Source organism: Drosophila arizonae, chromosome X (genome assembly GCF_054131065.1).
Source record: "Drosophila arizonae isolate 15081-1271.41 chromosome X, UAZ_ARI_1.0, whole genome shotgun sequence".
NCBI lineage: Eukaryota > Metazoa > Arthropoda > Insecta > Diptera > Drosophilidae > Drosophila > Drosophila arizonae.
This window is the reverse complement of record NC_142927.1, coordinates 26165932-26192686: the sequence shown is the minus strand read 5'-3', so window position 1 is coordinate 26192686 and position 26755 is coordinate 26165932. Positions and strand designations below refer to the sequence as shown.

General features: G+C 39.9%; 4 protein-coding genes across 6 annotated transcripts in view; 2 read left to right on the top strand and 2 right to left on the bottom strand.

Moving 5' to 3' along the window:
- Pdfr (Pigment-dispersing factor receptor) overlaps positions 1 to 18952 on the top strand; it is a 59714-nt gene extending 40762 nt beyond the window's left edge. Inside the window, exons 3-11 of one of the 2 annotated variants that reach the window (XM_089473594.1) lie at positions 6215 to 6702; positions 9210 to 9320; positions 12105 to 12250; positions 12327 to 12575; positions 13255 to 13551; positions 13629 to 13892; positions 13957 to 14120; positions 14181 to 14457; positions 16739 to 18952. In XM_089473594.1, coding sequence (XP_089329720.1) covers positions 6237 to 6702; positions 9210 to 9320; positions 12105 to 12250; positions 12327 to 12575; positions 13255 to 13551; positions 13629 to 13892; positions 13957 to 14120; positions 14181 to 14457; positions 16739 to 16885 — 2121 coding nt within the window. In that variant the 5' untranslated portion in view covers positions 6215 to 6236 and the 3' untranslated portion in view covers positions 16886 to 18952. Of the gene's footprint in view, positions 1 to 6214; positions 6703 to 9209; positions 9321 to 12104; positions 12251 to 12326; positions 12576 to 13254; positions 13552 to 13628; positions 13893 to 13956; positions 14121 to 14180; positions 14496 to 16738 lie in introns of both variants that reach the window. The other variant, XM_018015529.2, reaches the window with a different exon arrangement.
- Positions 18953 to 19252: 300 nt separating this feature from the next.
- On the bottom strand, positions 19253 to 20864 carry Vha36-3 (Vacuolar H[+] ATPase 36kD subunit 3). Its single transcript, XM_018015532.2, has 4 exons — positions 20728 to 20864; positions 20524 to 20641; positions 20075 to 20438; positions 19253 to 20017 (listed from the first exon to the last, which is right to left on the bottom strand). Exons 1-4 carry the CDS (start codon positions 20766 to 20768, stop codon positions 19788 to 19790), a joined length of 753 nt encoding a protein of 250 aa, XP_017871021.1. The 5' UTR covers positions 20769 to 20864; the 3' UTR covers positions 19253 to 19787.
- A 1706-nt stretch (positions 20865 to 22570) lies between these two features.
- On the top strand, positions 22571 to 24674 carry AANATL7 (Arylalkylamine N-acetyltransferase-like 7). The gene is made up of 2 exons (XM_018014307.2): positions 22571 to 22934; positions 23521 to 24674. Exon 2 carries the CDS (start codon positions 23562 to 23564, stop codon positions 24231 to 24233), a length of 672 nt encoding a protein of 223 aa, XP_017869796.1. The 5' UTR covers positions 22571 to 22934; positions 23521 to 23561; the 3' UTR covers positions 24234 to 24674.
- A 7-nt stretch (positions 24675 to 24681) lies between these two features.
- LOC108619163 (protein GUCD1) lies at positions 24682 to 26571 on the bottom strand. 2 transcript variants are annotated; one of them, XM_018015538.2, is made up of 3 exons: positions 25666 to 26571; positions 25084 to 25208; positions 24682 to 25009 (listed from the first exon to the last, which is right to left on the bottom strand). In XM_018015538.2, exons 1-3 carry the CDS (start codon positions 26142 to 26144, stop codon positions 24906 to 24908), a joined length of 708 nt encoding a protein of 235 aa, XP_017871027.1. In that variant the 5' UTR covers positions 26145 to 26571; the 3' UTR covers positions 24682 to 24905. The 2 variants fall into 2 exon arrangements, with proteins under 2 accessions (XP_017871027.1, XP_017871028.1); XM_018015539.2 differs by having other exon boundaries at positions 25084 to 25169; positions 25666 to 26569.
- Positions 26572 to 26755: the final 184 nt, after the last annotated feature.

Here is a 26755-nt window from a genome sequence, read left to right as displayed (position 1 = left end):
AGTTGCGAATCTCATCGCAGCCACGTCCCCATTGTCAAATCGCGCGAAAGTTTTTAAGGTCGCGCAGGCCCCAAAGCTACAAACATACAACTGCTATATGCACATACATATATATGTATATGTATATGTGTGTGTGTGTGTGTTTGAGTGAAACAGTTGCAGTCAACGCGCCCACCCAAATGCCCTTGTTAATGAGCAAACAGCGGCCACGCCTCTTTCTCGTTAGCCCACTTTTTAATAATCACGCTTAGCCTTGCATAAATTGCTAACAGTATTACCAATGAGCCATCGCATTTCGCATTCCGCATTCCACATTCCGCTCATTGCAAATTCAGCGCCTTAATTCCGCGGCAATTAAATTTTAATAAATGGAATCTAGTTTGAGCTATACGAATTATTAACTCGAGCGGCTATATACATATCAAGCAAAAGCAATTCGATTTCTAGTCCAAATTCGTTGAAGGCAATCGAAAACAGGTGAGAGCATTGCAATCGGGCGCGACTGACTGCATAATACTCTGCCATGGTCCAATAACAGCTGAATCATTTTTTTTTTTTTTAGTAAAGGCGTCAGGACGGTGTCTGCAATTCCAGAATTTTGCAAGATATAGCTTATTATGATAATTATACTATCATATAAAGCTTGTGATGTCTATGTAGCAATATATATATATTTATATTAAATATATATATATTTTATATACATATGCTAATTTATCACATATACAATATTATATAACCTAACGTTTAGTTCTTCTATGATTTGTAATGCCTGCAAGAGGACATATATTATATATTTCAATAATATATACTTCATATATATAGTCAATCGTTCAATTTTGGGTTTCGGAAGATACCGCTTTTCATCATGCCTTCGAAATTGTGGAAATATAGGGTATGTTCGATATTGGGTCATCGATGAAGGAGGTCAATAGTAACTCAATTATAGAGTTTGTAAATTTCTAGCTCAAAAATATTTGTATATATACAATATGATGGGGCTCCCTTGAAGCAGCAATACAATTGGATTCTTCTAGAATAGGAGTTTTTTATTACAATGAAAAGATAATTACACATGGTTACTAACCTAAAATAAGAGAATCAACAATTGAATGTTCATGCTTCTATTCTTCAATTAGTTGAGACTTCAAACATTACTTAACTTGTATGAGGTAATTATTATTTAACTTGAAATTAATTTTATAATATTTGATATAATAAAATATTGATTTAATTTCTTATTGAACTTCAGTTTGTTAACTCTCTCTTGTTATAGTATTCTTACTACCCAGCTGATCTTATTCGATAGGTTATTTGTATTTAAATAACAAAATACATATAAATGTATGAATGTGACGATACTCACAAATATTTATTTCAAGTGTCGAGTCTCTAGCTGGAATACCGTCGAAATGGTATAATTTCGTACGTCCAGCCAGACGGACAAACAGACAGACGGACATTGCACAAAAGCAATATACGCTTTCACTTGAATTGATATGGAAACAAAGCAAAAGTTATGAATTTGTTAGTATCAATTGTCGATTGTCCTCGACTCATTTTCAATTAAATACACAGCTATTTATATGCCTATATAAATGCAGCTATGTATATATGCCTATGTGCAATAATTACCTATATACATACATAAATATATGTATATGTAAATGTATATACTTACTGCTATGCAAACTATTTCTTTTAGTGACTGCAGTTGCCCAGCTTCACCAATAGTTATTTAGCTCATTTGCATTGAAATTTTCTTCATATTACGTATACGTCACATCGCACATAGCTACTATTTGTGTGTACATGCTTGCATGATGCTCAACCATCTCTTTAAATATGCCCCAGTACAAACACCCACAGCCATTTGCCAAGACACCCACATTCATGAAATGCTAAAGCAATTAGTTAAATAGGCAAGGCTTCTTTGAAATATTACGCATACGACGCGTTCTACCTATCAAGTGTTGCCCACTTTGCAACTGTTTATTGACCAGAAGTAAACACACACACACACACACACACACACATTGCTTGATTAGTAGTTGAGTCCAGGCTCACTTTGTAGGCCAATGAAGCATCGACCTCATTCACATGTTGGGCGGTCAGGTATGCAAGCGCAAGCATGCTTGCGCAAGCCAGCCGCAAGCCATGCTTGTGCACACACAGGCAAAATAAAACGAAATATGAAGAAAAAATACAAACACTCCCAAAATAAGCGACTAGCAAATACCCTGTACAGTTGTGGGGCCGCACAAAAAGCCCCAAAAGCCACGCTGCCGCCTCTCAGTCTAGCTGAAGCTTGCAGCTTATGGATTTTAGCTGGAAAACTTGGCAAGGTTTCATATTATCATCGAGCTGCACTTCCTTAAGCTGCAAACTAAACTCAACTTCTGCTTTATGCTCTGCAACAATCCACACACACACACACACTCACACAGACAGAGAGTCATACATATATATGTATGTACAATATATGGGGTAAATTCATGTGGGTGTTGTTGGCCCTTCGCAAAATGCCTTTGAGCTGATGTATTTTATATAATGCCATAAGAATTTCAATTTTGTAAGTTGTCGCAGCGTATGTTACTTTCATAACCAGCCAGCCATCCACTTATATAAGCCAAAGCCAGCTGAGCACACTTGGCGAGAGAGAGAGAGAGAGAGAGAGAGAGAGTAGATAAAGATAGAGCTTAGCTGCTACAAATAGCTTTGATTATTAAATGGGCCGTTTACGCGGAATGACGGCGTATCAATTAGCGGCCTAGGGGAGCTTCAGCTCAGCTGTGCAGGAAAGCGCGAATGTCACTCCAGTCAACAGAGATTAATGCGACACGCTCAGTCAAGGTGCGCGCCGTGCCGACACCTGGGCTGGCAGCTGCAAAGCCCAGACAGACAGACAGCAGAAAGCGTCGATTTGGGTCACTTGGCAGCTGCGACAGAGCGGAATTCATATCCGCGTTGAGCGACTCACTTCTTATTTATGCGAGTAGATGTTCGATTTGCTGAAGATGCCAACTCACTGACAGCTATAAAAATACTTTTACTTATTTGGAATAATGTAATTTTCTTAGCGAGCACGTAAGAGTCAGAGAAAATCAACTTTAATGGACAATAAATTATGAGACGACCTCTGTATTGAAGTTTAACAATCTCTTTGCTCTTCGTATTCTTAATTCCTCCAACTTTTTATACCCTGAACCCATTGAAAATGGGAAATCAGGCTATAATGGTTTTGTTAAAAGTATGTATGTATGTATGTATGTATATTCTTGATCAAGGCGACGAGCTAAGTCGATTTGGCCCTGTTCGTCTGTCTGTCCGTATGTATTAACGCGTCGATCTCAGAAGATATAAGAGCTAAAGACTTGAAATTGTTTTTCCTAGGTCCTTGTATATCACGCGCATATCGAGTTTTTCGTTATATATCGATAACTAGTCCCGATATTTTATTATCGATTAAAAACCTTATCGAAAGCTATTTATATAATTATTAGAGCTTCCAAATTTTAAATGTAGACTTATATGTATTTTATATAATTTCGATTTTTGTTGTAATTAGAATAGAATATCAGATTAGAGGGTTCAGAGTATCGCCTAGTCGAACAGTCTCGACTAGAGCTTTGTTACTTGTTTTTCTCTAGAGTTCTCTGTGTCGTTTCTAGCGCTATCGCTTTGTCTCTACTTGCCTTTATCTCTCTCTGTCCCTCTATAACTATATATCTCTCTCTATCTTGTTGTCTATTATCTCTGTTTTTGTCTCCCTAGTTCTGTATCCAGTTTACTCTGAATTCCCTTTCAATCTGTGTATGTATCTCTGCCTCACTTTCTCTTTTCACTATCAGTCTCTCTATCCAGTTGTCTATTCTCTGCATTTGTCTCTCTATTTTTCTGGCTTGCTTACTCTCAAATCCCTATCGCTCTCCGTCTCACTCTCTATCTCTATCTCTCTCTCTCTCTATCTATCTCTCTCTCAGTCTCTCATACCTAAGTATATGTTCATCTCTGGCATTTCATTTCTTTGACGCTCTATCTTCATCTCGCAATCTCTTTACATCTCTATATCTGACTATTTGCCTCTATCTTTCTTCAACTTAATATTTGAAGCTCTCTATATATCTTTCTATATCCAGCTTTTATGACTCTTTCCCTGTATGTCTGTATAGTGAGCCTATTGTTCAGTAAGTCTATCTTTGGGTTTCTTTCTTCGTCTCTTTGTAAATTTGTGAAAGCTCGGGACTTTGTAACATTTTCTAGTATATTATCGTGGATAATTGTGATCATCTACTTGAAGTTCTGCAACTAAACTTTTTATAATTGCCAATTTTTGCTACAATACTTGAAGAAGGCAATCAATCATGATATCAGCCAATTATTGATTGATTAGTTGGGCTACCTTGAGTAGAGTTGAGAATGCGATGTGAAATATGTAGTTATAACAAGTTCAAATTGACTTCAGTCGGGTCGGCTGAGTGGGGAAAACGTGACACATTTGCCAAGCTCTATTGAAATACCGTTAGCCGTCGTTTCCAAGGAATACTTGGCAAAGAGCACAATGAGCCATTTGATTAACTGTTTGCATTGTGCTGCGGTCAGACATAAATAGAAATGAAAGACATCGACAGCCAACGCCAACGACTGCATTCCAAAGCAATTTATTAATAAACAATAATCAATAAACAATAAACAATAATCAATAAACAATAAACAATAAGCCATAATAATAGACTGCCTCAGTTTTGCTGAGCCAAATGCAAACAAAATGAGCTTCCAGCCATAAGAATATATCGCGCCCACAATGAGTGGCTGGATTTCATTAAGTGCATTCCGCTGAATGCGCTGCTCCATCGCTAAGAAACATTCATTAAACTGCAACAATAGAACTGTCATCCAATTCTAGTTCCAGAGCCAAGGAAATGCCCTGAGCGCGGATAGTTTGAATTCTCTGAAGAGAATTCATACGATTGACGATTTTCCAGTGAAACAACTTGTTTTGTATTCATTTGAAATCTAAACAGAAGTTTGTTGAATAAATATTATACGTATACCTAAGGCTAGGCAGATTTACGTGCACTTGGCGCATATAAAGTCTACGATATAATTGACACATTCTTTGGACTTGAGACACCAGCTGGTCTCCATCTTTTCCTATGACTGGTGCGACGGCTATCAGAGCTTTTAGTTGCAGTATCAAGTCGCCTGGTCACGCTTTTTGGAATAAGACGCTAATCTATGGAGATATTTTCTGGCAACATTCTCGGTCTTGTCTCCAATTTCTTGTCACCTCGAGCGTCTTCCCTTAGTCTCCTTTTTAACTCAGTTCTAAAACCAATCTCGACAGAGAGCTGTCAACTTTGAAAGAACATTAGGAAGAGCAACATCGACAATCTCGATTCTCAGAGAAGCAATATCGGAGCAAAGTACAAATCGTTTAGCAAGCGCTCATTATACCTTGTGAGAGGTTTTAATTGGTTATCCAGCTAATCCCAACTTACCATCCCAGCGATTAATCTTAGGCACGCTCATTTACAATACAGTTAAAAAATCAACGGTTAGTTAAGGTATATTAATGGTGCTTGAAAATGTATTGCTAGTTTTGATTGGTTAGTTAGCTTGAATTATAAGGAAAGATCCAATAAATATCCACAGCGAACTAAAACAAAAATATATATTTGCCTCTCTCTTTCTCTCTCTCTCTTTTTCTCCCCTCTCTGTCTACCCTTTCTGTTTTCTCCTTCTCTTTTTCTCCCCCTCTCTCTCTTTCCCTCTCTCTCTCTCTCTTTCCCTCTCTCCCTCTCTCTCTCTCTCTCTCTCTTTCCTCTCTATCGCTTTCACCCTTCTCTGCCCATCCTTTGTGTTATCTCTCTGCCTGCTTGCCTCTCTTCCTCTCTCTCTCTCTCTCTCTTTCTCTTCCTCTCTCTCTCTCTCTCTCTCTCTGTCTCTATCTCTATCTGTATCTCTCCTCTTCTCTCTAGCTATTACTTTTTGTCAATTCATCCCACTCTCTCTCTCTCTCTCTCTCTCTCTCTCTCTCTCTCTCTTTCTCCCTTTCCCTCGAACCATCTCTCCTTTTCACACCCTTCAACTGTCAATCCTGTTATATTTAATAATCATAATTATTCTTCGTTCAACGAAACCTTTAATAATCGATATTTTCTTTCACTCTCTCGCTCCCTACCCTATGTCCCCCCCTACCTACACCCTCTAGCTATGCCATTTGATGATAAATAATGCAACTGGCTGGCGATAGCGAGGCCGGCAGTATGCCCACCATCATTACCACAAGCACAAGCAGCAACAGCTTCTTGCAGAGAATCGCTCTTAAGGCGGCCACAGCTGCAACAACGACCAAAGATCGACTCATTTCCATAGTGGAGACGGACTCGCCCGCGGGCAGCCATATGGACCCTAGCACCGCAATGACAACCACATCGATAACCGCAACAGCAGCAGCAACACCAGCAGCGACAGCGACAGCGACAGCATCGGAGCTCAGTCGGTCTGATGTGCTCAATGCGAGCTTTGAGGCCACCACAGCTGTCGGCATGGATACAGTTAAGACGGCAACAGAGTCCGGACTCCCAACCGTATCTGGCACCACCCTCCCATCGTGGAACTCGTCCTTCAACTCTGCCCTGGCCAACAACTATGACAACTGCTCGGCTATGTTTGCCAATTACACGCACCCGCAGACAGGTAAGCGCTGTTCAGACTGTCGCATCTCCTCCCCCCCCCCCCCCCCCTTTAATTCAATGTCATTCACTCTTCACTAAGCACTACACTCCATCTCGTGATGCCCCTTTCCTCACTATTCTCGAGTTGCAAAGATAATAAAAAACAATTAATGAAATCGAATAGTTGATGCGAAATGCGATGACATCTTCCGGAATACTCAGCACAGTCGATTAATTATCGGTAGACTGATAATGATGATAATGCTGTTTAAGAATATACTTAAAAATTATGTGAACTATTATTCTAAAGCAAGATTCCGAAATATTCTCAGAGTTAAAGAATTTGTGAAAACATCGAATGCATAATAAAATCGATAACCTATCGAAATCATTTAATTCTTCTGGTCACAGCTCTAGCAATATCTTATTCAGATCAATGGGCTAGTCGAATGTCAATGGAAAACAAATATACAATCGACAAACTATGGGAGTTAATTAAACACCGGCCAAACACAGTCAAAACATCACATGAGTATATCGATCTAGTAAAATGTCGAGTATTCTAGAAATTAATAAGATTGTGAAGTGCTTTCGATTTACCAAGTGTTCGTGCGCAGGACACGTAGAAGTAAAAGAAATCGATACTATATCGATACATTTATCGTGACAGGCAAGTTGAAACACTATCGAAATTGAAACAGATATTTGATTTACATTAAAAGATTTATTTATGAAAATCGATAAGCTATCGGAGTTGATTGGCTATTAATATGTTGAGCATAATCGAGAAAGGCGATAAGTAATCGATAAAGAAAATTATTAGGCCACAAATAGGACTATCGCAAACCATATACATAAGATAATCAATATATAATACATCATCTATATAATATAAATATACATCACTGAGCTATCGAAAGATCTATCGAAATGTCATGCATTGACAACTTCATTTTGGAAAAGCAGGACACGACAGCACTGTCAAGTAAACTAATCAGATCTATAGAAGTTTTCGGCACGAAATCAATTCTCAAAAGTTCGTTTCAGTTTTGGCAACGCTCTCTCGAAAATAAAATTCTTTTCTAAAAGACGGGCACAGACCGTATTCGATGAGAACTCAAATTGTTTTGATTTTTTAACCCTGTACATAAATTGATCAAATAGCCATCAATTTAAATGGTGAATCTTTTAACATTGAATTGCAAGATTCGAATTTGTTGCAAATTGTTACAAAATTGTTCGTAATGCTCAAGTTCGTTGTGAACATTGCCGTTCGGAGCGAACCGAAGGGTCGTTATGTAATCGCTGTACGCTCACAGACGAAACGTACCGGCTTTGCGAGTCCCATGTCAGACGAGAGCAGGCAGCTCTTGTGGAAGAAATTGTCCGCTTGGCGGCAGTCCCAGTCGGCCAAAGCCGACGCAGAAGCAGAAGCAAAAGCAGAGGCGGCCAGTGCCGGGGCCATTGCCGGCGGCCAAAGCGACTTCTTCATGGAGCCGCATTTGTTCTCGGCAACAGCGGGCCTCGCCAGTGTCGTCAATGAAGTCAACAAGTATCTCCCCCTATTGGAACTAGCAAAACCGAATTCTTCAACTCGAACCCCGAAATCGAACACCAATCATGTCCAACTGATCCCAGCTGCAGAAGCTAAGAAGACATCAGCATCCACAATGAATGCCATTGCATCTCGCACAGTGAGACCACCTTCTGACCACTCAACGAATAACAGCTCGCAATAGTTAAGTGAAGCTTCCAAATTATTCAAGTTTTAAACTGTACAATAATATACGGACAGAGAAATGCCAAATATGCGATCTGATCTATCACTGGGCGGGCGGGAGATATCGAGTCGGTATTTCCAACTCATCTTTGCTGTTTCGCTCAATTGTCTGTTCCACTCTTTCTCGTTCTCTGCCTCCTCTCTCCTCTCGTGTTACATCTGCTGTCTTCTATATCTCATACCTTTCTTTCTGCCCGACCTTCTCTCTCGACGCTCAACTTCCTCTTCTCTCCCCTTCTTATCTCCTCACAAGTTTCTCTTTTCCTCGTTTTATGTTCCTTTGCATCTTTCCTTATTCCTCTCTCTACTAGCTTTCTTCTCTGCTTTCTCCTCTCTTTTCTCACTTCTCTTATGTCTCCTCGCTCCATTCCTCTCTTTTTTCTCTGTTCTCTGTTCTCTGCTCTCTATATTTCTTCTCTTCTCGACTCTTTACAATGTTTTCTTTTCTCTCTTCTTTATATTCTGCTTCTCTGTCCTCTGGACTCACTCATCTTTCTAACTTTCCACCTGCTCTCTCCTTTATCTTTGCTCTCTGCTTTCTCCTTTCTCTTTTAGGAAAGAATCTCTTCTCCAATTTCTCTGTCCTCTTTCTTCTATCCTGTATCTTCTCTCTAACATCATATATTCTCTATCCTCTTGTTTCTCCTCCAACTCTGCAATTATCCTCCCCCTTTATCTCCCTTTTCTCTTTCTCTCTCTCTTCCTTATCTCTCACTGTATATATCTCTCTTTATTAATCTCTGCTTTAGGACTCTATTGCAACTGGACTTGGGACTCGCTACTCTGCTGGCCCCCAACACCCGCTGGAAACCTCGCCCGCATGAACTGCCCCGCTGGCTATCATGGAGTTGATACACGCAGTAAGTAAATAAAAGATGATACAAACAACCTGTGGGGTCCACATCATTAGAGGTCTTAAGCTTTCAACTATCATAACCCTGCAAAGCTCAAATATAAATATCCCTTCGTCATGCTTAAGAATTTGTGGATTGCATATTGACCTTTTAAGTTTCCCCAGCCTGAAATACAACTCATATAACTTAGTTAAGCAATTTCTTAAATATGAAACCGAAAAAAATCGAATATGGGAAAAAGTTGCCTAGCCTTGATATATAACGTAGCCAAGAGCCAAAAGCCAAATGCCAGAGAGCTCCCACTTTGAGCGAACTACTTCGATATGCACGAAGGCATCAGTGAATGGGAGTCACGTAAAACTCAACTGAGATTTTGCTCAAAGGCAACTGAAAAGCTGCAGATATGCAATAAATATATATGTATACATATATGTATATATACAACATATATGTATGTGTCCATAAATAGACCATACATATGTATGTAGTGCATGGCTTAGTAGACTAATATCACTTTGATGAGGGGTTTGCCTCTATAAATAGATAATTACCTAGAGCTTAAACTGGGCCAAACCCTGACACATTGTCTTGTCCTGAGCATTCGACACCTGGTGGTCTGCACTATAATTTACTCGAAATTGCTTGTGGATTAATTGATTCATACTACATATATACAGTTACTCGGGCGACTTGATAATTTAAGAAAACTATTTCTGTAAAGCAAGTCTTAATTGATTCTTGAATACTCTTCATTTAGCCATACTCTGTGCTTATTATAATTATTATATATAATTATTATATTATAATTAGTATATATAATTATGATATTACTATCTACCGTTCCTCTCTGAATCTGCCTTTCTCTAACTCTCACTTTCTCTCTTTCTCACTCCCTTCCTTTCTCTCTCTCCCTCTCTCTGTCTCTCTCCCTATCAATCTCCAAACTCTCTCTAATTTTTCTTTCTTTTTCTCTCTCTTCTTTTTTTCAATCTCTCTCAAACTTTGTAAATTTTTCCTTCCCATTCTCTATTTCAACTTCCATCTTTCTGAATCACTTTCTCCCCCACTCTTTCTATTTCTCTCTCCCTCACTCTTTCTATTTCTCTCTCCCTCACTCTTTCTATCTCTCTCTTTCAATTCTCAATCCATCTCGCTTCTGAATAATCAACATTAAATCGATCAACATTAGACGATTTTAATGATGACATTGCTATATTCAAGAAAGATCAGATAAAGTATTTGATAATATCATTCGATTGGTGCCCAAGCGCCATTGGATAATTAGCCAGACACAAATAGTTGAAGCATGGTATGCACCTGAGTTAGTTCCGTGAAAAATGCGAGTATTCCTCAAACTCAATTTACCCTTCCGACGACCTCATTACGGGTCGATTGTGCAGTTCAAATTCCGAATGTCAAAAGGAAAGAGCGTGCAAGGCAATTCCTAAAAATTACTAATTGCAAAGCTTTGAATACTGCCCTGCATCGAAGAGTGTGAACGATGCACTATAAATATAAAAGACTATACCTAGAAAACATTTTAAAGCTCTGTTCCGCGTAGCTCTCTGGCATAGTGGTACGAGCTGCTTATCTGCACTTTCTCAAGGCTCTGCCCACAGCTGAGGGAGTCACGCTATATACTCTTCCCTTTTATTTCTGCACGGAACCGCAATTTACGCCGGAAGTAACAACGCATGTGTGTGTGTGTGTGCGGGCGTAAGAGAGGAGCGTATATTGGTCAAAGCCTTTGAAGATAATGATAATGAGCGCCATGGCTGCTCGTTGCCATGGCTTTAAGTTGGGCAATTTGAAGCTTTTACGCAGGTCGAAATGCAACCTGCTCAATATTTAATGAGAGAGAGAGAGAGACGGGCCACATAATTTCAGCTGTCCTCGATTGTCGCCCAGGTATCACAGCAATGCACACCTGTATATATCACACAACGGGGCGCAAGTACATAAAAACACACAAACACACACACACACACACACAGTTCTGTACCTCGCTTCGATTCGATTGACATAATTACAGTAAAAGCGAAAACGTTGACGAACGTTTGGTCTCTGGTTAAGACAGGGGTAAAGGTCACAGATGCGCGATGGGCGAATACCCTGGGAAGCCAGGAATAAACACAATCGGAATTTGATTTTTGCCATTTAATTAAATGGAAAAAGATGATATGAATAGTGTCTTTATTTTATCTGAAGAATCGAAGTTGTCCATAAATGCCCTGCATATTTCGGAGCATTCAGATATATGAAATTCTATGAGCTTAACAATCTCTGAGTTGACTCCCTATAAGATAGGTTTAAAGACATTAAGGAACGCCTCCTACGAGAAGGAGAGCTTCTCTTCATCGTCATGCCCGCTCTTGAGCTGCACTCTGGCTACAGGGTATTAATAAGGTCAGCAGTGAGAAAGCATTGGGGAACAACAATGAAACGTGATTGGTCGGAAGCGACAATTTCTAATACAAAATGTCACTAGTCCAGAAATACCCTTTGCGCTCTATACAGGGTATGCACGACTTGCAAATCAAATTTGAATAGCTATGAAAATCCTTGGCTTTACTCAAACTATATCAATGGCATTTACTGGCTATGGCCTTTGGATTGACAGCTGCAAATTATTTATTTACTGGCTTGAGCGAGCTTTGTGAGGAACGGAGCAGGTAGAGTAAGGAGCAGGAAGTGGGGAGCGGGAAGTGGGTAGTGGGTAGTGGGTAGTGGGGAGCCTGGACCCTGACACACATAATTGTAATTGCTTTCATTTTAATTGCATTGAATCAGAGTTCGCGAATCGGAAATGCGAGCTGGATGGCCATTGGGGCGGACGACCCAACGAAACGGAACCCAACCACGCCGGCTGGACGGACTACGGGCCGTGCTACAAGCCGGAGGTCATACGCCTGATGCAGGAAATCAAGGATGTAAACGTAAGTACGAATGCCGGCTCTGTCCGGCTCAATGGAACGTGTTCCCCTTTCAATTTCACTTGCTCTCTATTGACAGCTCTACATTGACATTGCGCAACGGACACGGACACTGGAGATCATTGGACTATGCCTGTCCCTGCTCGCCCTCATCATCTCGCTGGTGATATTCTGCGCGTTTCGCTCGCTGCGCAACAATCGCACCAAAATCCACAAGAACCTGTTCATCGCGATGGTGCTGCAGGTGATTGTCCGACTAACCCTCTACCTGGATCAGTTTCGTCGCGGCATTCAATACAATTCAAGTCTATCGGCTATCGAGAATACGGTGAGTAAGCCAGCGATATCGACTTATCGTCGATAGACAATAGCTACTCACAGTCAAGTGTGTGAGTGATAGAATATCTCTACTACTAAGAACACTGTTGTTATAGACAATTATAGCTCGATAACCTAAATTGTTATCGAATGGCAATTAAATTGCTTTTGAATGGATGCCGAAATATAAATGCAAAGGTGTACAAGTACAATCGAATGCTTATTAAAATGTTATCAAATTGGTATCGAACGATTGTAGACTTGTTACTAAACTACAATCGAATGGTTATCGAATATTAAGCTGTACTGTTTTCGAATAAAAGGCAAATCTTTGACCATTTAACATGGCTACTCATTAACAATCGAAATGCTATCGAGATGTTATCTATTGTTATAATTTCGAATATCGATCTTAATCGATTTGTTATCATTTTAATTTTAGTGACTTCTTTCTCTTCATCTTTCCTAATACCCATTCAATTTTAATATAGATTCTTACACCATGTTGCTCTTCCATTATAATAAAATCGAATAAATTTGCAATCGGTAGTTATTCTTTAGATTATCCGTGTTCGATTGGTAATCAATATTTTTCGATTATAATCAATATTTTTGAAGTCTTCCCTATGTATTGCACATTACAAAAAATGATTTTATATCGATGCTCATCGATTTGTTATCGATCACAGCCCTATCTGTGTGAGGCATCCTATGTACTGCTCGAGTACGCACGCACCGCCATGTTCATGTGGATGTTCATCGAGGGCCTCTACTTGCACAATATGGTCACCGTCGCTGTGTTCCAGGGTAGCTTTCCGCTGATCTTCTTCTCGCTGCTCGGCTGGGGCATGCCCGTTGTGATGACCTTTGTGTGGGTGCAGTGCACGGCCATCTTCATGGACACCGCCCTCGGCGACTGCATGTGGAACTACAACCTAACGCCCTACTACTGGATCCTGGAAGGACCCCGCCTGGCCGTCATACTGGTGAGTTAGCCGAGCTGCCCAACGAGAGAAGCTGCCCAGTCTATATCAATCTATCTATCTACCTTTCCGCTCTGCAGCTAAACTTCTTCTTTCTGGTCAACATCATACGAGTGCTGGTGGTAAAGCTGCGCCAGTCCCAGGCTAGCGATATCGAGCAGACCCGGAAGGCAGTCCGGGCGGCGATTGTGCTGCTGCCTCTATTGGGCATTACGAATCTATTGCATCTGGTGCCAGCTCTGAAGACAGCTTGGAAATTCGCCATCTGGAGCTATGTGACCCACTTTCTGACCTCCTTTCAGGGCTTCTTCATTGCGCTCATCTATTGCTTCCTGAACGGCGAGGTGCGTCCTGATCTCTTTCCATTTCCTTGCTTTCCGCTAACCCATTTGCTTCACCCTTTACCAGGTGCGCGCTGTGCTGCTAAAGAGTCTGGCCGTCTGGATGTCGGTGCGCGGACATCCGGAGTGGGTCCCGAAGCGTGCGTCCATGTACTCAGCTGCCTATAACACAGCGCCGGATACGGAGCCACCGGCACAGCAGTCGGTAGAGGCGCTGTCCTCTAACATACGGTAAGTGGTCACTGCCAGGCGGAGATACCCTGTAATATAGTGTGTGACATTCGGCACTAGGATCTCGCCGCAAAGCAGACGCCTCAATTGCCGCAAGGCCAGCAGCGTGATCATCGTCATTGCCAATGAGCCGCAACGCCAGCGAGCTGTCCAGCAGCGCAACAACAACAACACGGCGAATGGAAATGGGAATGGGAATGGGAGTCGGAATCAAGGCAAAGACGAACCGGCGAGCGGCTCAGCTAGATCTGGCCAACGGATCAGGAGCAAGGAGACACCGGAACAAGGTCGCAGCACGGGCAACTGGATGTTTAGCCTGTGCTTTCACGGCCAAAAGGTACTGAGAGTACCGCCAGCGTCATCCGTACCACCCGAGTCAGTTGTATTTGAGTTGTCAGAGCAGTAGGCCAAAAAACCGTAGTTCTAGCCAACTATATATAGAAACTTAGCAACCCCGTAGCACAACCCCCAATCCACCTAGAGACTAGCCTCGACTTTGGTTGAAAACTCTTCGCATAACTTATCAACCTTTTAGCTTATATGCACAGAACATCCACCCGAACTATATTAGAGATGGGCGCATCTCGTGCATGATTAAACACGATCGAATACCGTGTTCAATAGGCATATGCCCGATTGTCTAGTGTTATTTCTTGTGCGCCCATCTCTAAATGCTATTAAATTTTGTATGCTGTAAAAAATGCCTAGCCTAATTAGTCTTAACCACGAATTACACACGAAACACGCTTTTTGCGACTGCTTGGCTCGAGTTGAGTTTGTCCTAGCGACAGTTCACTGTACGCTATCTACCACACACATATATCTTACACACTCATATGCTTGACTCCGACCTGTACACCTGACTATATCCTCAAGATCGCCAGCCATCAACAGGTCCCAAAAATTCTTTGTATTTTATTACATTCTAATCAAATCCACAATTATGCCTAGGATCTTGGATAGCATGTCGATTAAAGAAATCCCTAAATATTTCATTCAAAATAAGACAAAATTGTAATAGAAATCAGTGTGACCGAAGTACCATTTGACCTTATCATAATGATCTTGAATTTTCGAAACTCATTTGTGGTTAAACTCATGTAAATATGTATAGACATATAGAAAATATAAGAATTCAACTGTATATCTATCCCGATCAATTATCGATTTAAGTTAGTATATAGTAATTGAGTTCTGGTAGGACAAAGATATGCCCTATTGATATTAGAATAGAGTATTCATATCTATATGTTTTTAATGTGACTTATCAAAAGATGATTAACAAATACTTATTCACAAAAAAAAAGGAATTTGTAAAGTACTTTAGAAAAATAACGAAATCGATTCACTGTCGATAGCAATTCTTAATTGTGAAGAGCTCAAACGGTAACTTTCAAAAAGTCAAAGCCGAAATGAAGATAAATTTAGAAAGGATGTAAGCAGGTTTATCTTGACTGTGAGAATGGCTTTACATAATATTCATGTTGGAATGAAGATAAGTTAAAGAAAGACTTCAAGATCATGACAGAAAGTAGAGTGTGAGCGAGGGAGATAGAGATATAGTAAGAGAATGCAAGGGGAATTTAATACGAATGGTGAGTTCTTGACAAAAAATATAGATACTCATAAAGATTTCACATAAATAAAAAAATGTACTTTCCAAATAACTCTAAAGGTAATTGATAATAATTTTAGAAGAGCTTTAAGAGAAAAACAAAACTAAATGAGAAAATAGACAAGATCTTTAAGGGAATTTTACAATATTTATAATAATAATTTGACCAAAAAAAGCAGATTTTTGCATATTAAAAGTAAAAATATTAAAAGCCAAGTTATAGAACGGCTTGATATCGACTCACAATAGATCAGATAGAAGATTAGAAAAATGCTTTAATGAAAAAGGAAGGAACACCAAAATTTTGATATGTATATAATGTCTGTACATAATTTTAAAAATTTATTTTTTGACATTTTTAACTGTTAATCGCATTAGCAATTTAGCTCGCTCGTCGAAAGAAGTTTAAATACATTTTAAGTACTGCATATTCCTATTGAATAGAGTCTATGGCATAAGTAAAGGATAGACGTTAGTCGATCAGTTCAATGTCTTTCATTTATCACTAGAATTCGGTCACACTGGTCAGCTTATATAGCCAAAAATGATATCTGCCTCTTTTTAACGCTCTTTTTCAAACTATACTAAATTTAATGATTGCAACTAAAGTTTATTCATAAATAATTTTACCAATAATTAATCTGCTCACTGAGTTTTTTTGCAGCGCTTTGTTTGCAACCAAATGCACAAGATTTGCAATTATTTTTATAATATTTTTGATAATTGAAAGAACAACAACAACAGAAGCTATCAAACTTAATGTCTATGTGCTTTTTCTCTCTCTTTCTTTCTCTTTCTCTCTCTCTCTCTCCCTCTTTTCTTCCATTTTTGTCACCATTCTATGAAATGCATACAAATAACATTTTTTTTTTGCGAACTTTTCATCAAATTTTTTGGCGCGCTTCTGCTTGTTGCATTTTATGTCTCTTTCTCTTTCTCTCTCTGTCTTTGCCTTTCTCTCTTTTTCGTTTCTTGCCTGTCTTTTTGCTTGTGTCATTTGCAGAACAAATGTGTGATGCCTGGCGCTCAGCAAATATTTATGACGTCACAGTTGTCCGCAACGACATCAATGGCGACGCCAACAACAACAACAACTACTAGTACTACAACATCAACAACTGCAATCGCAACCATAACAACAACAAGCTGAACAGCCGCAGCAGCAGCAGTCGTAAAAATATTGCAAAAACCAAAATACTAACTGTAAACCTTAAGAACTGTTAAACGCCTAAAGCTTAACGCGAGCACACGCTCACACTCCGTCACACATACACTCAATATCTCGCTCTCATCTCACTATCTCGCTCTCGCTCTCTCGGTGTCGCTTTATCCGTTGCCCTTGCGCACGTTTTAGCTTAGCTTCTAAGCGCGCAGCTGTACTAAAGAAAAAACTCAACTGAGATGTGTGCACTTTTATAAATAGATTAATATCAATTATTTTATATATATGTATCTATGTATATATCTGTATACATATCGGTATAAATATTTATACCTATATATATACATACATATATGTACATATATGTGTAATGCTAAATCATAACTGAGAGAGAAAAATACCGCAAATCGAAATCGAATTTGGTTCGATGCGTGTTCTCTTCTCTTTATGGCTATATTTGTGTGTGAACAATTAATATTTAAGTAAAAACCGTGTTTTTTTTTTTAATAAATATATACTTAATGTAAGGCGGCAAACTACTAAAATAAAAAAAGTATATACATACATACATATATGCATATATCTATATACATGTATACATATGAAATATATACATACATACATACATATATAAACATGTTATTCATATACAAGAAACATAGCTACATATTTATATACATACTTATTTAAACATATAGTGCAATTACATACATAGATACATATATATATATATATATATACATATACATATATCTATATACACATGATGTCACATTATATCAATATAACGGTATACCAAGCTACCTGAACATTTTGAAATACATATATACATACATATGTGCTAAAGGTTATTCATGCATTCAAGCTGAACTAGTTCGCATTTACTTACCCATAACTCAATTTCGATCTTATATTATTCTCTAATAACTTAACCATATGATTATTTTGTAAAACTTACCTAGAATATACCTAGAAACCAGATAGTATCGGATGATATAGAAAAAAGATAATGCACTCTTGCACAATCTATTCGTTCACATCTGATTTCATATATTTCATTTTGACTTCATCACACCCTAATAGGTCTATGTGTCCTCTGTGAAGCAATTGAAAAACTCACAGCTATGTATGAAAGCTATAGTCTTGGTCCATTTGCCAGGTCCTCATAGATCTACATTCTTTATAACTGTTAACTGCAAACTGTTAACTATGGACTGTGGATATATCCATTTATAGGTGTTAATTTCATAAAGTATTCTAAAATTTCAGGTCTCTAGCGAATTGGCTCCCCAATTGCACATAAGCTATATATAGTCTCTGAATAACAGTCACTATTATGAGAGCGACACTTATCTCTTCCCACCCCCTACTCTGTATCTCTCTCTCTTTAACTCCCTCTTATCCAAATTAACGTCTTTGCCGGTTCAGATTTCATTTCGAACTGGTTCATTTGCTACATTCTTGAGCCCGTAAATAAAATGCATGAGTTCTACATACAAATATGTATATATTTATATGTACTGTTATATTGGAGAAGTACAAAATGCAGTCACAGTACTTGGTATACAATATCTTAACATACTCGTACACACACACACATATACATATATATATATATACATACATACAAGCATATATAGAGATGTCTATCTAATATAGTGCATGCGCATTTTTTGCAAACTTAAGAACCATTTACACCGGTAAATGCCGACTTGAAGCCCCATTTACAACGTGTGCAAATCTGCTCACATATTTTTTAAAGCCTTTTTTGCCCCTCGACTTCGCGCGAAAACAATTTTTTTTTTCTTAAGCTAAGAACTCGATGGAAGCAAGCCGAATTTAAAGAGAATACACACACAAAATAGGAAAATGGAAAAGCTAACTACTTAATACAAAACAGAACTGTGAGAAACATAAGAAACCATAAGAAACAGAGAAACCAAAAACCAAAAGAAAAATATGTGGTCAATGGCAAACTATTACGTGTATAAGCAAACATAATATACATATATCTATGTGTATATGAATAAACTTGATTTTATATATGTATCTAAATAGATTATGTGTGTCTCGCCTATTATTAATTCGGATTGGGGAGCTCTAGATCTCGCGAAATGAGAACGAGAACTGGAACGATAACGTGATCAAGAGCGCGCTTGATACAAGTACATATATGCTATAAGCATATTTATATCCACTATATACGGTACTGTTATTGAGTTGCGGCTTGGCACGTGTCGTGTGCGCGTGTGTGGGGTGGGGGGAGGGGCAGCCATAAGGCCTGCCATATCCATATCGATAACTACGAATGGCCAAAGCGGCTAAATGAGACGATTTTATGGGCCATCAAATAGGTTTGGTTTTTTTTTTTTTTTTTTTTTTTTTTTTTTTTTGATTATTTCTATTTGGTATCTAGTTTCATTTTCTGTGCACAATTAAAAGTCGACGAAATTAGGCAAATTAACAACAAATACACACAAAAGCCAATCATGAGCAGAGTAATAATAGTAATGATAATAATAATAATACAAACACATTGTCAAGTACATACATGTACATACATAATTTCATTAGCTACATACAACAACAACTGGAGAGCAGCAATTGCAACAACAACAACCATAACAGTAACGGCAACGGCAACGGCAACACAGCAGCAACAACAATCACAGCGAGAGCAGCGAACATATAGCAACAACAACAACAATGAACCAGTCGCCGAACCAGAACCAGAACCAGAGCAAATTGCATTACAATGTGAGAGCTGGAATTGAATTAACACTCGCGAAGCCTTAAGTGATCTGCGTGTGTGTGTGCGTGCGTATATGTGTGCGTGTGTGTGTGGGGAATTAGAAGTGCTCGCTGATTGGCCGGCGTGCGACTCTTCCAATTAGAAGAGCAAGTCCTCGTCGCCGTCCTCTTCGAGGATATTCTGTGCCTGTTCGCTGCAGACCACGTTGTAGCCCTGGCGACGCAGCTCCTCGCGCTTGAGATCCGCACACTTGCGCGCCTCGCGCTTCTTGTCCTGGATCTTCTTCAGGCGGTAGAACTCCTCGCGCTCCAGCTCGTCCAGCTCACTGATGATGTACTCAATGGTGCGATTGATGCGCGGTATGATAACTGTAATGATTCATAATCAGAAACACCAATGTGATATCAAATCGATTTGGAACTAACCATGCTCGATGGCATTGACACGCCTGTTGGTCACCTTGATGACATCGTCCAGCGTCACAAAGGACGTTTGCAGCGATGCCAACTCGACCAGCAGACGCACCGCGCTCTGGTAGTTCTTCTTCAACTTGGCCAGCTGTTGGCCGCCGCGCGCCAATCCGGCCAGCTCGTAGGTATCGACGCCATCCTGATAGGGCTCGAACAGGGGCAGAGTGACGCCGGCGACATTGTCCTTTTTGGTGCGTATCTTGATCTGTGCCTTGGTCACGTTTTGCAGCACGATCTGATTGATGTCGCCCGTGGTGAACTTGACCTCGGCCAAAGAGAAGGCCGCCTCCTTCATCACCTGACCCATTAGCATTTTGGTCTGTGCAAAGAGGGAGAGAGAGAGGGAGAGAGAGATCACTTGGATGGCGAGACGGTGACATCATTAATCAGCTGCTCTTGCCTACCTCAATGATCTTGCCCAGAATCAAACGGAAACGCATCTGCAAAGCGTCAGCCTTCTTCTTAAGTAGGCCATGGCCTTTCGTGGCGCCCGCCAGACGCGATTTCATCAACGTTTGTGCTCTGCGCGACAGAATGCGTGAGATGGAGAAATCTCTCGAGACAGAGACAAGGAGAGACAGAGAGGGGGAGAGGGGGAGATCACTTACCCGCGCGATGGAAATATAGGCAGACGATCTCTGGCGGCCATGATTCAATTGGTTTGGTTAATGAAGCCCACAAGTTTACCGTTACTGGCACCGCTGCAGTTCCGTTATGCGCTGCTTCTTCTTTAGCCGTCTGCCAACTGATGACAAATTTGAATAGAATTTTGTGTTGTGCACAACTTTTGTTAAACGTCAACAGAAACGACAATAATAATATCAACAACAACAACAACAACAAAAGCAACAATAACAAAGCATAGACTATAAACTAAAAATAAGAACAACAAAATATTAACCACAATGAATATATGCGACAAATATACAAAAATAAACGGACGAGCACCGAGCAAAAAGAACGAGAACCGCAAAGCAAAGCACACGACAGCGAAATGGGACAAATGACAAACAGCGCAACGGTCTTCGATGTTAACGTCAACGCCGACGCCGACGCCGACGCCGACGCAACATCGTCCAACGTGACGTATGGATAAAAGTGAAGCGCGTCCATTGGGCCGAGCGCTCAGCTGATGCCATCACAGCAAGCGTCAGCGAGGAGCACGGCTAGCTAGAGATGAGCGCGTGAGTGATCGATCAAATGCCACGGATTTCGCTGCAGTGTAATTTGCATTTCTTTTTGCATATCAATTACATTTTGAATGGAATTTGATTTCCTTTTTCAGTTGAAATTTGAATAGAATTAGATATCAAATTTGAAAGAACTACTTGCGAATAAATATTACAAAACCTTCAATCTCACACTGATGACTCCGCAGCGCATACATCTCGAAGCCAGTGCTGCCAAATGGCTGCGTTGACCGTTACATCGAATTGAGTTAAATTGATGCTGATTGCTAACAGTACGCACAACACTCAGTCAGGTCGTCAGTCACTAAAAACAAAGAACTGTTCGAGCCCAAGCACAACACACACACTGTCGCTTCCATTGTCATCGTCTTTCGGCATGACCTGGCAATGGCAAATGGAGCTTGTACGCAAACGGGGGCGGGGGTGGCATAGAGGTTGCCCGAGTCACGCAATTTGAATATGCGTCTTGTGCGCCGTCATGTGTCAAAAAAACAAAACGAGGCAAATTAAACACAATGCGAAAAAAGCAGAAAAACAAAAACAAATTTATGTACACGTGTTCGCCTTATACAGTAAGTTGGTTAATAATATTTATTAAAATAAAAAATATTGCATGGGCAACTGGGAATTACTGGGGTCACAGTCTAGCTCGAGGTCTGGGCCGCGCAACGTTCGTTGCAGGGCGTGGCTGGTCTGAGCAAGGCCGTAACCAACGTGGAATCAATTGCCCAACCAGGCATCTGCCATTACTAGCCTACGGAATGCTCAAACACTAAACGATTCTCTAGAGCCCTTTCTATTTTACGGTAAGTTAAAGTTAATATATGCATTATATTTAATAGCAGTACTTAGTGCAAAAGTTGCTTAAGATTCAATTAGCAAAAATTACTGAGTACATCAATCGTAATTGTCGAGTATTTGTTATGCAGGTGACATCCAATTGGGCTTAAGTCCTTGAGTAAGTCATATAAAAGTCAAAATTCGTATGTATTTACATATGTATGTACACACACACGCATGCACACACACAGCCACACACAAACACAGCCACAAGTGGCGTGAAGCGCACACACAGACCCGCACACAAAGAACAAACTGAATCAACAGTTGGCGTCGCCGTTACTGCTGTCTAATTCGAATTGGGCTAAATATTGGAGAGTGGGAGCAGAGGCTAGGCAACAGGAACAAAAAAAAAATACTTTTGCGCCTCTCTTTTGCTCTATAGCTCGAATTTTTATTACCGTTTGGCAAAAGTCACGAACAGGCACACTGACTCACTCAACGACTCCCTCGCTCACTCGCATACACACAGACACACAGCACACATACACACGCACACGCACGCACTCATCCTGTTAGATGTTAACAGCGTTTTTCATGGTCGTGCATTGTCAGGGGCTCACGCTTTCAAGCGACTTGTTGAGCGCCCAGCATGTACGCCACTGGACATACATTTTTCTCTTAAACGCACAGGAACAGAAGCTCAGCTAGGATGCTGCTGCTGCTGTTGCTGCTGCTATTGAGGCCGCAGTTCGCATTTCGCAGCGCCCGCAAGTAGGTTACACATTTTTAGTCGCTCTCCCGATTTATTAAATCAAATTGTGAGATTAACTACTCAATCACCAGTAAGTAAATAAAGCTGTTAAAAAAAACTAATGACTAAAGAAAATAAATGAAATTCGCTCAGTGCAAACGTCTCAAAGTATACAAAGAAGTTGGTGAAGGGGCGAAGTAGAAAACGGGGCTATATGGGTGCACATTCTGTCGCTAAGCGTCGAAAATTGTTGAATATAATGCGATTGTAATAGCAGTGGCACCAACAACAACTGCAATAAACAACAACAAAGAAAAAGCAAGAGAGAGTTTTCATGTGTGCGTGCTGGAATGCGTCGGTGAGCGCGTGAACGCGTGAAAGAGAGAGAGTTATGCGTACTCTCTAATTGAGTTATGAAAGCAAAAATGCCACTGAAAGCTGGCGTTTAATATATACATATGTGTGCAAGCATGTATGCATGTGTATATGCGCATTCATACATATATGCGACACACACAAGCATAAACAATACTCTATTTTTTGCATGCATGTGAGGACAATTTACACACTCACAACTGCAATAAAATTTCATGAAGCTGCGCTTTAAAATATTAATATACGACTAAATAAGCCCATCTAATAAGTATGCTACACATTCTTCACACTTCTTTATATAGCATACATTCCCGAGCACATTTAGATATTGTAATTTCACGAAATGGAGTACAAACTGATCACAGCTGACCACTTTGAGCGAGTGATCGAACATTTGCGTCGCAATTTTTTTGCTGATGAGCCACTGAATCGTGCTGCTGGCCTCTGCCAGCACGGGGGTGGCAACGCTGAACTGGAACATCACAGTCTGACAACGCTGCAGGATCAGCTAAGCATCATGGCAGTGGATGGTCGTAAGGATAGCAACAACTACGGCCAGATCGCTGGCGTCATACTCAATGGCGTCCTCCGTCCAGGCGATACGGAACAGGCGCTGGAAAAACTGCAGGAGAGCACCGATGCCAACTATAAGAAAATCTTTGAGCTGCTCTACGGCCACAGCATGCAGGTGGATCTCTTTGCGCGCTACAATGTCGAGCAGATTTTCGATGTTCGCATCCTCTCAGTGGATGCACGCTATCGCGGACAGGGCATAGCCAAGGAGCTGGTCCGCCGCGCCGAGCAGGTGGCACGCAAATCTGGCTTCCAGCTGCTCAAGGCCGATGCCACCGGCATCTTCTCACAAAAGATTCTGTGCTCGCAGGGCTTCCAGCCGTTCTCCGAGCAGCTCTATGCCAAATATACAAATGACGCTGGCGAGATAATCTTACCCGTGGAGGCGCCACACATTAAGCTGCAGCTGCTGACCAAACAGCTCAACAAGGACACTCAGTAGAAATACAAAGACAAAAACTAAATTTTTATAGCCATTTTTTATTATTATATACGAGTTTATACATATACATATATATATATATATAGACATATGTACGTTAAAATACTGTTATATTATGTTTCTAATACTATTTTCTTTTTTTGTATTCGAAAAAGTTCAGAAATACTTGTCTTGCTCTACAAGGGATTATAATATAACATATAACTTGTTGTTGTTGTTCTTTTGATTTTTTTTTCAAATGGGGACCAACTATTATCTTAAATAAATGCTATAACTATACAAAAAAAACAATACTAAGCTTTGTTTTGCTTGACAACAAAGGTTAACGCAAAAAGTGGAAACAAATAAATATACTTATATGTACATATATGTATGCATATATAAATATATACATATATATATATACATACATGTATATATATTATATACAACAATATGAAACAATAAATAAAGTAAGCAAGTTATATTGACAACATAGTTAGTTATTGAAAACTAACGGTACATATAGCTTAGGTACGTCAGATGAAAGGCCAAGCCAAGTACGATCAGATCGCAGTCCTAATACAAGTAAATATCACAAAAGCTAGCAGGTCCAATTTAACAACAACAACTGTGGCAACTGCTGGCCAGGTACAGTATGACATTATGTCGACTCCATCGGCATCCTGGTGTTTACTTTTTGCGTTTCGACTTCTCGAAAATGAATATAATATCCTGATCGGTGCCGAAAGCCGAGCGTGCTGTGTCCATAGAAGCCGGTGAACAGCGGCAAGTATCTGCAATAGATTAGATGATTAGTGAATGCATCGATAAGTTTTAGATTTAGTTAATTTCATTGCATCACACTTACGGCCATCGCGTGTTTCTGGATTGTTATAAAATATTGTATGTGCTTCTGCGTCGTAGCCACATAGCACCACATAGTGTCCAGCAAAACTTTTGTTTTTATTTTGGGCAAAACAGAAGAGATGAAAACTTAACAATAAGCAAAGTGGTTAAAGTGGGTTAATCAAGCCAATTCAAGCACTGAAAGAATGCACAGCCAAGTCACGCTTCAAACGACCGTTGGGCGCCAGCTCACATTCCGATAACAGAATTCTATCGATAATTGAGATCTCGGCATTTCATATGGTAATTTAGCAACTGGATGGATATTAAATGCAAGTGTCTGGCGGTGCCACGGCAAATGACTATGATTGTCTGGTGAGAAGGTTGCATAAGTGATTGCAATTATTATCCAATTCAGTTCATTATTGGCAAGCGACCTGGACCTTGGCACGTTCTCGGTTCGTTATTAAGATTTCCGTGTCTTTGTTGTGCATTCGTATTATTGCATTGCATTAAGGAGTATGCATAGTACGTAAGTAATGTATATATGTATATACATATGTATGTATGCACGTAACAAAACAGCTACGTTACGATTACCTACCCAAACTTTTCACGAATCGTACGACGGCACACTTCGCAAATGAGTTGCGAGGCATTTGTTAACAGTATAATTGGTCCATGGCGTGCCAAGTGCATAACAATCGCATGCATGTTCACCGTACGCTGCTGGATGCGCAAGCCTTTCGCAGAGGCTTCCTTGAACCTGCGCATCACCCGCTTCTCGTCCTTGTCCAGTACATGCGAATAGTATGAATGCTTCTTGTAACTTGGATCCACGCCAATCGTTTGCGTTAAGTATTCGTGACGCACGTGATAGCGAAGCAGCAAATAACAGAGATCGATTGTCCAGGTGCTGACACCGAAACCTTCATCCTTGCAGATGCTCTCGAAATTATTTAGGAACTGTTTACGTTGCGATGAGGACAATATCATTAAAATGCAGGTCACCCCGCAATCCCAGTTGAAACGTTGTTGAATGTGCGTAATATTATATTGTTTACTTTGAGGTACAGCGGTCATCGTTGTCAGATGATTCAATTTGCGATTTTAGTTTATTCCTTTCTTTTATTTATTTATTTTTATTTTATTTATTTTTTTTTTTTAATTTTTATTATTTAATGTTTTTATTATTTATATATTTTTTTGTTTGTTATTTTTTGTGGATTTGTGTTTTCGTCTTCAGAATTTGTTGACACGGTGGTACCAAACTCTTTATGTAAACGCTTTCTTCTTTCTGGTGTTGTGACTTAAAATGTCCTTGTCAGTCATTAAAATTTTGATTACTACACCAAAGAATTTGGTACCAAGGGATTTCAAAAGCCAAATTTTGAAGACGAAATTGCGAAATGGTGTTCCATTGGTTTCTTTTTATAAACAGATGAGTGTGTAAATCGTAGCAGGCCAACGTAGCGTTGAAATGCTATGTTAAAATTAACAGATGCGTAAGCGCAAAGTGAGTCGCGTAAGTGCAAAAATGAGTAACGATGAGCCGAGCACTGCTCGGCAAGCAGTGCAAACCAGACAAGTGCTCCTTTCCGCACTTACATTTCCCAATGCGAAGTTATCGGTTCTATTCGATAAGCACAATTTCTTGCATTATTTTTAAAATTAGTGCGCATTTTTGCGTAACA

Coding starts and splice junctions, on each gene's coding strand:
- LOC108619163 (XM_018015538.2), bottom strand. CDS start 26,144: ATGACCGCTGTACCTCAAAGTAAACAATATAATATTACGCACATTCAA. Junction 25,209..25,665: donor ACGATTCGTGAAAAGTTTGG/GTAGGTAATCGT, acceptor CTTATTGTTAAG/TTTTCATCTCTTCTGTTTTG. Junction 25,010..25,083: donor TCCAGAAACACGCGATGGCC/GTAAGTGTGATG, acceptor AATCTATTGCAG/ATACTTGCCGCTGTTCACCG.
- Vha36-3 (XM_018015532.2), bottom strand. CDS start 20,768: ATGGCCGCCAGAGATCGTCTGCCTATATTTCCATCGCGCGG. Junction 20,642..20,727: donor CCTATATTTCCATCGCGCGG/GTAAGTGATCTC, acceptor TCTGTCGCGCAG/AGCACAAACGTTGATGAAAT. Junction 20,439..20,523: donor TTCTGGGCAAGATCATTGAG/GTAGGCAAGAGC, acceptor CTCTTTGCACAG/ACCAAAATGCTAATGGGTCA.
- AANATL7 (XM_018014307.2), top strand. CDS start 23,562: ATGGAGTACAAACTGATCACAGCTGACCACTTTGAGCGAGTGATCGAA.